The sequence below is a fragment of the Chaetodon trifascialis genome, chromosome 5, assembly GCF_039877785.1.
Source record: "Chaetodon trifascialis isolate fChaTrf1 chromosome 5, fChaTrf1.hap1, whole genome shotgun sequence".
NCBI classification, from domain to species: Eukaryota; Metazoa; Chordata; class Actinopteri; order Chaetodontiformes; family Chaetodontidae; genus Chaetodon; species Chaetodon trifascialis.
The window spans coordinates 9731979-9746950 of record NC_092060.1 but is presented as its reverse complement, the minus strand read 5'-3'; the positions used below and the strand labels follow the sequence as shown (position 1 = coordinate 9746950).

At 40.3% G+C, this 14972-nt stretch overlaps 2 protein-coding genes across 5 annotated transcripts in view; one reads left to right on the top strand and one right to left on the bottom strand.

Moving 5' to 3' along the window:
* The window catches only part of ctsf (cathepsin F), a 113522-nt gene that overhangs the window by 67017 nt on the left and 31533 nt on the right, over positions 1 to 14972 (bottom strand). The window lies entirely within an intron of this gene.
* The window catches only part of nrg2b (neuregulin 2b), a 55383-nt gene that overhangs the window by 25702 nt on the left and 14709 nt on the right, over positions 1 to 14972 (top strand). For both annotated transcript variants that reach the window (XM_070962391.1, XM_070962390.1), the window contains exons 2-5: positions 429 to 591; positions 1914 to 2032; positions 3119 to 3242; positions 11804 to 11862. In XM_070962391.1, the coding sequence (XP_070818492.1) occupies positions 429 to 591; positions 1914 to 2032; positions 3119 to 3242; positions 11804 to 11862 (465 nt within the window). The remainder of the gene's footprint in view (positions 1 to 428; positions 592 to 1913; positions 2033 to 3118; positions 3243 to 11803; positions 11863 to 14972) is intronic.

The following is a 14972-nucleotide window of genomic DNA, read 5'->3' as shown; positions in this document are numbered from 1 at the left end:
TGTGTGTGTGTGTGTGTGTGTGTGTGTGTGTGTGTGTGTGTGTATGTGTGTGTGTGTGTGTATGTGTGTGATTGTGTATGTGTGTGTGTGTGTGCGCGCGCTTATGTGTGTGTTGTATCATTGATTTTCCTCCATTCTTTAGCCATCTCTCATGTGAACTCTGACCTCTCGCCTCAGGTTTTGACCCCAACTGAACCATCACTAACAGATTCTCATCAGCCGCCCACATTAACACACACACACACACACACACACACACACACAGTCACAGACACATACACAAAGACGCACAGGCTCACACAATTAAATGGATAGATTAATTGAATGTCTGTAGTTAATTTCAGTAATGCAAGCTTTGATTTTCTTTCTCCACTCCCTTCGTCTCGTCTTTCCTGCCTCTCTCTCCCTCTCTTTCTCTCTCTGTCCAGCTTCTGCTCCTAAGCTTCGACTGATGCGAGGCCAGTCTCTGATGGAAGGGGACAAGCTGTACTTGAAGTGCGAGGCATCAGGGAATCCCAGCCCTTCCTTCCGCTGGTACAAAGATGGACACGAGCTTCAGAAAGGCAGAGACCTCAAAATAAAGACCAACAAGTGAGTCTGTCAGACTGCATATTTGTCTTAACATTCTCACTTGTGTGCACCAAGAGGTTTGAAAATTCCCAAAATCCAGACAGATGACTGCCTCCTCAAACATGCTGTACGTACTACAAGGGCTTCTGATCCGTAGCTCTGTTTTGGTGACACTGGGCAACTTCATGACTCAACACGAAAGTTTAAGTACAGATTTATTTTAATACAATGCCCACATGCACATCAAGAAAGTTCAGTCAGAGCCTCTCAGGCTTCAGAAGTTGAACTGAGTAAATACCTTTGTCTTGGCAGTCGAGTGTAGCTATTGTTTGTCCTGACAGCAGACTTACATGTGACTTTCAGGACATACCCCTCCACCATGGCTCACCAAGGGAACAGTGTGAAACAAGCAGGCAGTTTTTACCAAAAAGATTGAAACTTTGTAAGACACCCACTTTATTGGGCTAACTGAGACTTCTGAAGCCTGAGAAGGGCTTTGACTGAACTTTAAAATGCGTTTTTACACAGAACAAGGACTGTGGATTTTGGCTCTTACAGGAAGGTATCACTTCAGGATCAGTATGGAGAGAGGAGTGATTACAGACCAATGACTTCCTCCACGTGCATATGGGCATGTGGGCATTGTATTAAAATAGACTTAAAACTGAACTTCACAGTGCATTTCTGTACAGTATTTTGTTCCTCATTTCTTGCAGACAAAAATCCAAATTTGTATGTGTACAGTGAAATTTAGCCGGCTTTCATTTTGTACCTCTGACACACTGTTCCCACCATATCAACATATGTTCAAAGCTCTGATTTCAGAAGTCTTTGTCTTATTTTTGCATTGGTTACATCACACATATGTTAATTGCGTACCTGGTTTAATTTCAGATCACTCTGTCCGGTCAGTGCTTTCAGTGGCTGAAATGATCATCTTATTCACTGATGTATAGCACTGAAGTTTGTGTTTCACTTTATGCTCTGATTCAATGTAATGTAACGTCATTATACAGATGTTTGAGTTGTCACCTAGTTTTAAGTATCTGTCCTGTGGTCTGTGTTTTCAGTTAAGTTACAGTCAAGTGTAGTCCCATTTCTTGGAATCACTTCCTGTATTCTAAAAGATTAGGTTTAGCCTGTTTCTGGTTTGACTTAATACTCATCCATTAGCTTTGTTGGCCAATCACAATGAACATGTGGTTTATTGCTCGTCTGGCCTGGAAACAAGAATTAAATTTCTCATCCAGACAGATGTCTGCTGCCTTTATTTGAAATAACAGTAACTGATTATGTTTTTTCATCTGCTCTGTATCACTCTCTCTCTTTCTCCTTCACTGAAGAAAAAACTCAAAGGTACAGATCAGTCGTGTCCGTGTGGAAGACTCTGGCAACTACACCTGTGTGGCAGAAAACTCACTAGGACAAGAAAATGTTACGAGTATAATCAGCGTGCAGATCTGTGAGCAACGACACATCAGTGTCTGTCTATCTATCTATCTATCTATCTATCTATCTATCTATCTATCTATCTATCTATCTATCTATCTATCTATCTATCTATCTATCTATCTATCTATCTATCTATCTACGAAACAAAATAAAATAATAGTCATGAAGATAACTCTGAACTATTACAGCACACATATTTTGTACAAATGCCCCTTATATGCTCTGCTTTTCTTTTTTTCATAGAGAGTTTCTTTAATTTCTCTCTCTGTAAAAACCTAAGACATGGCACTGGGGTTTTCATTCCACTTCCTCAGATCAATAGGTATCTACTGCTGTACTGGCTGGCTAAAATTTGATCACTCTGTATTTTAACAAAAATATGGGTGCTATTATTCTGTCACCTTCCCACAAAGATCTGACCGCACATCTATGGAGCTTTTCTGAACAAAATAGAATATAATAGAATCTTATTTGTTTATTATAAAATGCTTTTTGATTTCAAAGATGCAGGAGTCTTAGGAAATCACAAACTTAATTTGTTGACTGTGGTCAAACTGTGGTGTTACACATGTCACTATACCGTATATCTGTCAAGATCAGTGAGTGTGGTTTTCGTGTATGTTATTATTCTCCAGCTCTTGTATCAGACTATTTTACAGACTGTTGAAATTGGTCTAGGGAGAACCCAGCAGTTACAGAACAGGGAAAACAGAATAATGGATTATATTACTCGTGAATATACCCAAAAGTTTCAAGTTTCAAGTTTGAAAGGAAGAAGACAGACGTGCGTTGGGGTTTGGGGAGCAGGTGTATCCGTCTGAACCTGACTCTTTCCACTCACAAAACCAGCAGCTTTGAGCTGGAGAGCTGCAGCGAGCACAGGAAAGTGACTGATGTCTGCCCAAAAAGTAAATAGATTTGTCACACTAAGCTCTTTGAAATTCACTTAGGAGCTCTGAAATGTATGTGGCATAGTGTGGTATGATATGTAGTATTGTAGTGGCTGCCAGAAAATTTGAACACCTTGTTATTTTAACAAAGAGGTGACATTGAGATTTTTTTGCATGTGTTCCCTGTCTGACTGTCCTTCTTGTAGTGACCACCACCACCCCGTCTCCAGGTGTGAGTCATGCGAGGCGCTGCAATGACTCGGAGAAGGCCTACTGCGTCAATGGAGGAGACTGTTACTTCATACATGGTTTTAATCAGCTGTCCTGCAAGTAAGTTAGTTGCTCTGTCAGCCCCCATCCCCTCAGTCATCAGTGTGTGGTCGCTTCCCCCTGTCTCTCCTCCCTCCCTCTCTCTTTCTGTCTGCCACGCTGTCTCTCTGGTCTCAGACACTGTGTCGCTGGTCACTGCACTACCTTGTGCTCTCTTCCCTAGTTGTATGCTCCCCACATACATGCACCTGCAGCCCACCTAGTCGCTAACTGCGTGATTTCTAATATCCACATGCACTAAAAATTTGTTGTATCTTCAGTTTACAATTAATGAGTTTTGCTTGTAACACCTCAGAAAAGGCTTTAGAAAGTCATGAAAAAAAAGAATGAACAGATAAACTATGGTGTGTTTGCATTATGAATTTCTAAAATCCAGTTTTTACCATTTTTTTAATGTTCAAAATGAACACCAGTGAATTTCTTTACCATTTTAATTCATGTTATTAACAATGAAAGTAATGAGCACAAACTATTTTAGATGAGTTCAACCTGTTAGCAATGTGCTAGTGGAACCCAAAGGTAACTATTAGCATTAGCATTCTCGTCACCAGGAATGATTGCAGTTTTGTTTTGTTTGTTTTTTTCAGTCAGTATGCAGGGTGGGGATGGGTTTATTGATCTTATACACAATAATACATGGTATATAGTTCTCAGCAATTAAAAAGCCAGTTTTTAACAGTTTTTATGTTCCATCAGACAGTAGAAGTCTATGCTAGTATAGCAAGCAGCTAACTTGTGTAACATGGCTGGTGATTCTACATTTGCTTACAATGCAGAGCACAGTATTGCTGAGGAGAACCTCACAGGCATGAAAAGTTAAAGAGGACGTTCCGCTGACGTAGTGTACTCGCTGCTGTCTCTGTTGTCGGTCACCCTCTTGGCATGTAACCATGAAACACTTTGCATGCAGGGGGGAATTAGTGAAGCAAAGAGGACAGAGGGCACAAGACTGGTTTAAATATGTCAAAATGTACAATCATTTGAACTGAACTTAAGTTTAATTATTCCACTTATTCAGCTCTCATTGAGGCTGCACAGTTAAGTCAGTGTTAGCCTACATTTTATGGACATATTCACTGTCTCCCCATCTATCATTAGCCACTGTTAGCAGCCATGCCAGTTACTTAGCAACCATAATCACGGTATTGCTAATCTCTATAGCTAGCTGCAAGTAGGCTATTTAATCTACTTTAACTGTACATTCAGATACACTCTGACAGTATCAACCATTAGTTGATCAGTAGCCATTAATGAAATTGGTCCCTAGTGAAGTATTAGCATCAATTAAACTAAATCTGATAGTTTGTTGATACTGATGATTTAATTTTTAACAGTGAAAAGTCCGAGTATGATGTAACCAATTTACTACTGGATAGTTGGCCAGCGATTTATCTGTAGTTCGCTCACATTTGTGAAGTTGACAATATTCAGGTGATTGTGGGAAAGCCAGCTAAAAAGCAAAACTGTTTGTCAAAGGTGAGGCTGCATGAAGCTGAAGTTTCAAACCATCTCACAGTGTTTACTGAAAATGACTGCAACAGGACAAGTCACACAGCATTTTTCTTTACTAAGGCATGATCAGAAATAAATATGATACTTGCATATTTAATGCATGTCCATCTGTTTTGAAGTTGTCTCCCTCTGGTGCTGCTAAACAGATGACAACAGTGCTGTCGTTTTGTAGTTCCCTCTTTGTCAAACATTCTTGCAGTTACTGCAATTATTGATGTCAAAGCATCATTCTTGTCCTGCCCTCTTCCTTTAGTATAAAACTGTCTGCTGCAGGTTTCTCTGACACTTGATTTTATGCTGTGTTGTGCTTACATGCTGTGTCAGCCTCACACTTCCAGGACTTGAGAGTCGTTTGATGCACATTTTAATGGAAGAAGCTACCAAACCCACATCATGCCAACAATGCCCATTTTTTCATTGTTTGTTTTTCAGCTTTTATGTTGTCACAAGAATCCCTGTAGCTGCCATGTTGTTTTGCAGCTGACACTCAAGTTTTGGATGTCAGGAGCTCACACACACACATGAACATCCCACAGACTCAGAGCAGCCTGCTGTTCACTCTGAAAACATTTAGCAGGTGCTTGACTTCTGTATAGGGATGACATGAGTAAGATGTACACGGCTCAGGCATGACAAACATTGGCCTTCCAAGCATCTCTTTCCCTTTCTTCCTCTTTTTCTCCTTTTCTCCGTGACTGTTTGTGTCACCATGTTTTGTGTTGTACCGCTAGAGAGGAGAAAGGACGAACTGCTTTGCAAATTAATGGTCACATTCATGGCAAGCTGGATCTGAAATATAGTAGTAGTGATGCCATAACTTTTTCTGCACCGACGCGGCAGACCAGGAGTGGTTGACAGGGTTCACAGCATGCTAAAATATCTAATTCTTCTTCTGCTGTTTATTTGAAATAAACTGTTTACATAAAATGCATCGCTTCCTGTGAGTGGGAGGATTTTTCCCAGGAAAGAGCTACCAGACTGGTAGGTGTTTAGAACAGCAAGTGCAAAAAAATTTCATGAACTGGATATTAGATGAATCACTGCTGTGTTACATCAACTTTTTTTTTTTTTACAGAGACAAACAGGCATTTATTTATATGAACATGTTACAAATTATAGTTCTAAAAAATACAATGAAATAAGGATCATATGCATCATTACAGCATAATTAGCCTATCGGTTTAGCTAAAAAACCCAAAAAGTTTTCCTTAATTGTTGGCAAAGCAGTCTAACAGCACAACCCTGGCTACAAAACAGAGGCAACTTGTAGTTTGTAACATCCTACATTTATGCAGTAAAGGAGGGAAATGGCATTATATTAGCAAGTATCTGGTAACATTACCATCCTTTGATACACATTAAACGGTACAGTTTGCCAGTGGCAATCAAAGCTCTGTGTCAACCTGATCTATGACAAAAACCTTGTTCTCCACTTTGTGAAATGAATATTTTCTGAAGTGGAGGTTGTAATCCTTCAGTACCAACTTGCCATGCATACTGGGTCATTTTAGTGATGTGTAACAGACACTTCCCCTGACGGTGCGGATAACAGATGGCGTGTATAGTGGTGCGTGATCAAGAGCTTTGTTGTTCCTGTACGACTGGATGTATCAGCTAGAAATGCATCCTTAGATCCTTTGGTGTGTGTTCCAGATCTACCCTCTTTGTTTCTTCATTTTCATCTCTCTATATTTCTCTATCCCTTGCTTCCCCTCTTCACTCTCTCTCTCTTTCCCTCTCTCTCTCTCTTCCTGCCTTTCTCTCTATCTCTCATCTGAAATACCTTCCGGTCACTGCTGAAGGATAAATCAGGATTTTTTTCATGGTGCTGACAAGCAGAAAACTTTGTTCAAGAGGGTGCATATAGACATCACGAGTTGTGTATATAGCAATTTGGGGGTACAAAATGCAGGATGCAGGATTGTACAACCTTCTGTGCATGATTATGCTACATATGAACAAACTGCATATTTCAAGAGGGCACAGCAGCCTAGCAAGGTAGCAATAGACTAGCCAGCAGTTTCCAGAGAGTTACTGTGGCTTCTCAGCTCTGTCATCATTTGTTGGTCTGTCTGTTTGGGCCAGTGGATAACAGGATGTAAATAACACCACTGTCTGTAGACTGTCTGCTTGGCTTGTTCACTTCAGAGATATGTAGACCTCTCACTCACGCTCACACACGATGCCACTCACGACTCTGCACAAGAGCTGCAAATCAGTGCACTGCGTGGCACTGGCAGGCAGCAAAAAAAAAAAAAAAAAATTTAATATCCCTGAAATTCAAGGTGGTATTTGCAAGCTCTTTTGTGCCGACCATGGAAACGCATAATCTCCTCTTCCCTGAAGGGGAAAGTAATGCTGTACTGCAAAATGGAGTCTGTAGGTTAAAGTGGAGGACAGCACATACAGAAAGGCACCCTGGCTAAATCAGAGTGTGGAGGTTAAAGTGGAGATCAGCACATAGACACATGCCCCCTGGCTAGCTGTTGGCAGTTAAAGCTTGATGCGTCTTGCTTACTCAGTGTTCCTTTGAACCTGTGCTATGGTTGTCTGTTTAAAGTTGCACATCTGATTCTGATTAATCTGAACTTTGTTGCTTAACTCTAGTCTGGCCGGCAGCAGAAAACATTACCTCATGTATTCCGAGCTATAGGCTAAAAATGCCATATTTCCCATTAGAATCAATAAGGTTAATTTAATCTAAAATATTCTACAAATGCCACGAGATCAGAGTAATATTGATGCCTGAACATAATTTCCTTGGCTGTGTGTCTTTTGTTTCTCTTAAATTTGAGGAGTCTTTATCAAATGCATCCAACAAAATAGATAGATATAACAAAAGGTGTGCTGGCTCGTGCTCATCTCAAGGCTGAAAAAACAGTACAGTTGGGGAAAAAAGGGAAAGCGAGCAGGGGTGAATAAGGAAAAGATTGAGAGAAGAGGGGGAAGGAGAAGCAGAGAGAGAGAAGAGGGGAAAGAGAAAAGAAATGATATACAGTAAAAGCTCTGTCGGCACTGGGCTGCTTCTGCTCGGAGTGTCTCCCACCTCTCTCTCTCTCTCTGCTCTATTTATAACTCTATGGGAAATTGCTGAGTGGGCTCTTCTGAGGGTTTTTGCTGTAATTGATTCAAAATGCAAGTTGTCTCTTTAGTGGTGAGAAAGGGGAGAAAAGGATACCCAGTCAGTTATATGGACAGTATATGTGTGAGGGTTAGACAAAGTTCCTTGCATTTTAAACTGGATAAATTTGTTGACCAGATACTAAATCACTGTAATAAAGACAGTGTGGTTATTAGAGCCAGAGAGCCTCTGCTATCCTATCATGACTGTAATGGGGCCACACCCATAATAAAACAGTGTAGTTCATCAATTGTTGTGATTCATCTTACACAGTATAATGTGTACTGCTGTTGGATCAGATTTTCTATAACATGCCTATTTTTCATTTGACTGCAGTAAAAGCTGATCTGCTATCAGTCAGGAGAATAAAAAGATCAAATCTGTTTGCCTTGCTGGGTGAAAGCTGCCATTATAACACAAAATTCAAGACATTTTAGAATTTATAGCATTTTTCTCGAAAATATTTGTTTAAATTTTCTGAAGGACGGCAGTATCAATACAATACATCAAATATTTTGGACTATGTGTGTGTCTGTGTCAATTTTCTAGTTACTGTGATGCAGTGAGGAGCCTACTTGTTAGTTTCAGTGTTGTGAGTGTGATGGCTGATGCCAGAATATGAATCATATTCAGCCCGTGGTATCGCTGACAGCTCACCACCCATCCAGAAACAAAACACCACATTCTGCAGCTGCATGGAAACTGTGGCTGTTATTTATGCCTGAGAAATACCAAAACCTATTCCAACCATTTTCATGCTCGCACACTGTGGAGGGCTCTCCCTCTCTCCAGCCCTGTCTCTTAGAAATTACGTTTTATATACAGCTAATTTGCATTCATACTTACGTTGTGCTGACAAAACGTAATCACTGCCTGCATTTTGTTCAGAGTCAACATTTGTTTGAGTGAATGAAACAGTACATTGTATGTACTGTGCATGACTGACACCAGAATCCAGGATTCGTGTCCAGACTGTGGTCAGGCAACAGAAGCACTTCAGTTAAACTTGGAGAAAGATCGGGATTTTGGTTAAATGTCAATAAAAAACCTTGTGTCTCAAGTAACTACCGACCTTTTCTGTATTAAAACAGACAATATTCTTTCCTTAAAATTGACCAAGTGCTGTCAGTGCCTAAACATAAACATTAAACAGTTGAACAATGCTTAAGTCAGTATGGATATTGCAAGATTGCATATTTTGGAGGAAAACAGATGAAATACGTTAACAACATTTCCTCATTATGTTAATACAAAACATAATTCGGTCAGCATTACGGTTCCTTCAAAACGTGCTTGCTTCAAATTAGTTCTATATAAATGTATCTCGGTACTGCTGTTCCACTCTCTATGTATCTCTGTGTGTGTGTGTGTGGCTCTTATATTTCTATTCTTTTACTCATTCCACTCATTCATTTGCATCTGTTGGAAGGTCACTTTGACCAGTCCTCATTCTTTAAGGCTAAGTTTACAGGCTTCATTTAGGGCTTTTTTATCATTCAACATTTGAGATGGGTTACCAGGTTTTCACATAAAACACACAAACACACCATTATACTGAGCAAGGATGCTGTTTTCAGTGGACTATGCCATTACACACTCCTAAGACACTGCATATGCATGACTAAAGAGGATACATCACTTTCATTTTCTGCAGGGTTTTTGCACCCCGAGTGCAAAGCCAGTGATACTGGATGTTTGTTTACACCTTCCATATCCCATCCACGTTTTTTATGTTAAGATAATTAATTTAGCACATTAAACATGTCAAGTATTTTAACGCTGCATTAAAGCTGTTCCAATCAATATTTTGTATTGAACGGATCAAATAGCTTCTGGCACCTGTGGCTGAGTCAGCTAATATTGACACTGATGTTAGCTGCATGGCTAACCAAGCTAACTAGCTAACGGCAGCTACAACATGTATGCTATCTGTCCAACTGGAAACTTTGCAAACCACACAGGTAACATTACTGAATTCTCTGTCATCAAACTGACCTCCACTGGTCTCAGAGGCTGTGTTTGATCCTGGTCTGGAGGCTGCTGAGCCTGGTACAGTGAGCAGCAGTTAGCAGTAACAAGTCCATCAAGAAACGCTGTAGTTGAGGCAGAGCAGCCAGAGGACATCAGAGGGAAAACTAGAAAATATTTTCTCCATAAATATGGTATAGTTTCACCCATGTCAGTTAACAACATTATAAAGAGGTCCAGCACCCAGAAATACTTGCTTTCCACATCCATGGCAGCAATATTAAAAATCAAGAAAATGTTTCATTGGATGCAAAATTAGCATATGCCTCCAAGTGCTGGATGAGTCATCAACATTTTTTAATAATTTTCCAGTTAATGACAAACTCTAAAATACCATTAAGAATACCTGTAAAAGGACTTTTTTGCCATTTGTGCAAAATACAGCTGTATGCGTAATGTACAGCACAAGAACATACGTGATAAACACTTAAACATCAGTTTTGATTTGATGGAAACTTTAAGCTCAGTGTTTGAGCTTAAAGTTGGTTTCACTCTCATAGTTCTTCATCAGCCTTATTTCCAACAAAGGTAGTCACCTGTTTTCAGCAAAAAAATTCACTGTACGCTACCTGCTCAGCACTGAACAGCAGACAGACACAGAGACTAGATGGAGTTGGTGGAGACAAAAACAGAGCTAACAGAAGAACCAATATTATCATATTTAAATTTGATTTTCAATCAGTGAGATCCCAGACACAGTACTGTACATTTGCGACTAGTTGCTAACGAGTTTGCCTTATTAGCCTTAAGGTTATAATATGTCAGTGTTGTGTTTAACACTTTTTTTTATTCCACTTGGCCAAACAAAAACTATTATTGCAGGTTTATACATTTTTGAATCTAAAGGGGACAGAGAAACTCTACTTCAAACCTGGACCTTGTTGTTGACATGTGATGAACATATCCTAGCTAACATAACAGTCAGTGAAAATGATGTTATTGCTGTAATGGTCATCCACTCTACTCAGATTGATTTCTTAATCTTGGATGAATGTCAGACTCTGGAAAACATTCGTTTGAATATAATTTACTCGCCAAGCATACTTGCCCGAGAATTTTTTTCCACTCTTACTTTGCTTCCGTTTTCTGCTATTACAACACATTCATTGTATCTCTCTCCCTGTCCCTGGTGTGCAATCATAGACTTTACACTGAGATGACATCATGGAGAAAACACTTTCATGGGTCTGAGAAAGTTTCCCAAATATTAAATAGCAGGTAAGATCAGTATAAACTGACCTTGTCTGCTGTTTTACAGTCTTTACAGTTTTTACAGACATATTTTATAATGGAGCTCAAAATAATGGATGTCTATTATGCAATCAATGAGAGTCCATAATCTTCTACAAGGCAATTGCATGTGTGTGTGTGTGTGTGTGTGTGTGTGTGTGTGTGTGTGTGTGTGTGTGTGTGTGTGTGTATGTGTGTGAGTACTTGTGCGTGCATCTGTGTTTATATGTGAGAGGGGTTGGAGGTTAACAGCTGTACGTTTGACCCCTCCTACCTCCTGCACCACCATCACATGACCCTCATGACTGTGATGATGTCTTAACTGTAGCAGTGATGTCATATTGATGGCGGTGATGTCACGGTATGCAGGTCATCTCTCTCTCTCTCTCTCTCTCTCTCTCTCTCTCTCTCTCTCTCTCTCTCTCTCTCTCTCTCTCTCTCTCGCTCTCTCTCTCTGTAGTTGGTGGATTGTGCTGTTTCTAATCCCTCATCTCTCTGCTCTCTTATGTCTCCCTCCTTCCCCTCCTCTGTCTTTTCCCCTCTTTTCTCTCTGTCTTTATGTTCTTCTCCTCCTCTCTTGCCTTCTGTTTTATCCCCTCTCTTCCCTTTGTAACTTTAACCCCCCCACCTCCCTCCCCTGCCCCTCTGTGTCTCGTTTTCCCTCCATCAGGTGTCCCAATGACTATACGGGGGACCGCTGTCAAAACTCCGTCATGGCCGGTTTCTACAGTATGTCCATTTGCTCTTGTCTGTCTCCTTCTCACTGAGATGATGCATGCTACATTGGAGGGGTTGGGTGTGTGTGTGTGTGTGTGTGTGTGTGTGTGTGTGTGTGTGTGTGTTTGCAAACCTGTTTCATGTAAGTTAACGAGGAGAGTATGTCTGTGTGTGTGTGTGTGTGTGTGTGTGTGTGTGTGTGTGTGTGAGAGAGAGTGAGAGAGAGAGAGAGAGAGAGTGAGAGAGAGAGAGAGAGAGAGAGAGAGAGAGAGGATGTGAGTTCGCATGCCTCTGTGTCCACCCCTTCCTCTCCCTGTCTCCCCTGTTTCCTCTGTGGTGCTCCTCTGGTCACCAGAAACAAACAATCAAGATATTTTATCATTCACACACGAGCTATTTTTCACACTAGTTCATCTGCTTGGAATCCTATTTAGTGCACATGACATACTGGATACTTGACCAAGAGAGCAGCTGAAAACAAAAACAGCCCTAGAATTGGCAACTCAACAATAAGGACATTTTTATGGTATGTGTACTTTCACAGATTAAAGCGCAATACTTTGAAGCTGTACGCAAATACTTTTTTTGCAGTTTGATCCAGTGAAATGCACAAACAAAGAAACAGAGGAGACAGAGGATTAACACAATTAAGCAATACAGGAAGTTGAAGTTATTTGATTTTATTGGAAGGCTTTTGGATGGTCCATTGGTGCTGCTGAGATTTCTAACAGTAAAGAAAAAAAAGGATCAGGCTAAAATATGTAAACAGGCTAAACTATTGTAAACAAAGAGAAAAATCTTTCATCCCCATTACTTTTTAGAGTAGAGTACAACTGGCAATTGAAGGCTTTAGAATGGACAACAATAAAAGTCTTTCTGACATTGTTTTGGACAGCTGCCAGTCACTGCTAGAAGCTACAGTGTGTAAAAAAAGCAAATAACTGGACAAGTGAATGAGATTTAGAGCTAGAACATGTTCACATTTAAAGTTTTAATGGAATTGGGGGGCTAAGGATCTCTTTGTGAGATTGATTTTAATATTAGTGGAGTTTCTTGATGTCATGTCAGTGGAGTCTGCCCTGAGCTAAGAGATTAGGGTTGAACATACAGGGGTGAATGTGATAATCTGTTGTTTTCGCTCTGAGCATCCATGGATCATCTGAGAAAATCTCCCATTATGGCACATGGCTAAATGCTGCTTGAAATGTTCTAGGGTTGACTTTTTATATGTTCGAAATGGTGTCACATGTTTTGCTTCTCATCACAGTGTAATTGAAGTAAAGGAATAGTTTGACTTTTTCTGTGAAATGCACTTACATTAGCATGTTGACGGTTAGCCTAGCTTAGCACAAAGACTGGAAACAGGGGGAAACGGCTGTGTCCAACAGTAACTAAATCCACCTACCAGCACACCTGAAGATCATTAATTAACATGTTAGTTTGATGCATTGCGACTAAATTATATATGAATGTATAAAAATGTTAGAGATGGTTAGGTGAAAAAGTATTTCTTGGCTAAAAGCAGTGACTTCCTACCTTGTTGTTAGCCTCAGGTTATTTGGAAACCAGTGGTGATGGTAGGTGGATGTTTCATTTTACCATGGCTAGTTTCTGCACCCAGCCTTTATGCTAAGCTAAGCTAACAGTCTCCTGGCTCTAGCTTGATATTTACTGTACAAGCATGAGAGTGGTATTGATCTTCACTCAAAACTCTGCAAAAAAGCAAATAGGCAGTTTTCCCAAAATGTCAAACTATTCCTATAAACCATAGGGATGCTAATGGGGCATGTCTTGTCCCTCTCCTGTGATTGCAAGGCAGTGACACTGAAACACATATAATCAGTATGGTACAATCAGATGATAACCAGAGTTCCCAGGACATGTGCATAAAAATTTGGCACTGCACAGAAGGTTCACTGATTGCTGGAGGTTTGGCCTTGTGACGTTTAGACAAAAGAAAAACTGTTCCTTCCTCTGCTGTCTGTGTCATGCTCCTGTTACAGGCCCTGCAATCACACGGAGATAAAACAGAGGGATAAAAATGACCCTCTTCCTCTTGTTTCCAGGGGTTAGACACTGTTGCTCCACGTCTCGTCGTCTTGCTTTGCTGTTTGTCTGTTGTGGACGTGTCCACACTGAATAACGTCAAATTTAAACCAAGAACAGTTTTGACATCATAAGATTTCACATTATGTGTAATGTCTGCTTATTTTGACCCCACCATCAAGCCTTTGTCTACATGCTGAAATCTGTCTGTGTGACGCTGTGCTTTTATTTTGCATTGTGATGCTCTTTCAATCAGTTGAAGGAACACTTTCGGCTGTTTTAAATCCATGTTGATTTCTTACTGCCTGCTTTTCTAGCGCGACAAACGATTATCACTGTCAAAATGTAGAGTAGTTCAGGTTAGGGTCAACAGAAGATTGGCTGACTCTTCGTATGAGCATCTCTCTTTATGGCCGGTAATGCATGCAATTCCATGGAAATTGGGAATGCTGAGATGATTTCTTTGTAAATCATGTGAAAGGTTATAATAGCTGTGCGCAGCAGTAGTGGGACAAAGTGCTATACAAGAGGTATGCTGTAATCAATACAAAGGCACACAATTGCCATTAGTCAAATGAGTTACAGCACCCACCCCCATTTGCTGTGCCAGCCTCATCGACTGTACTGTGTTTTTATGTTGGAGAGTAACTCACTGCTTTTTATCTTTTGTTTTCTTGTTTTTTTTCCTATTATTATTTTGTTTTGTATTTCTATCCAATGTTGTTTACTCCAGAAATGAGGTCTAGTAAATATAGCAGTAAGTGATGTGGCTTCTTGTCTTGCTGTCTTTGTCCGTCTGTCTCTGCATGCCTTTTCCTGCCTGTTGGCTTCTATTTCCTTCTGCCTTTGCTTCATTTTCTCCCTTTGCTTTTGATTTGGATTGGTTCCGTTTTTTTTTTTTCCTCTCATTTCTGGGGGTCACAGAGCTGAGGCTGTCTGAGTTGTCTGTCTGTTACTGGACGGTACACATGTCAGTCACTATGGTTGACAGCACTAATTAACTTATATCCTGGTTCAGCGTACAGGACATGACAATAATATATCTGCTCCAAAGTGGACATTACACCTGACCCTAT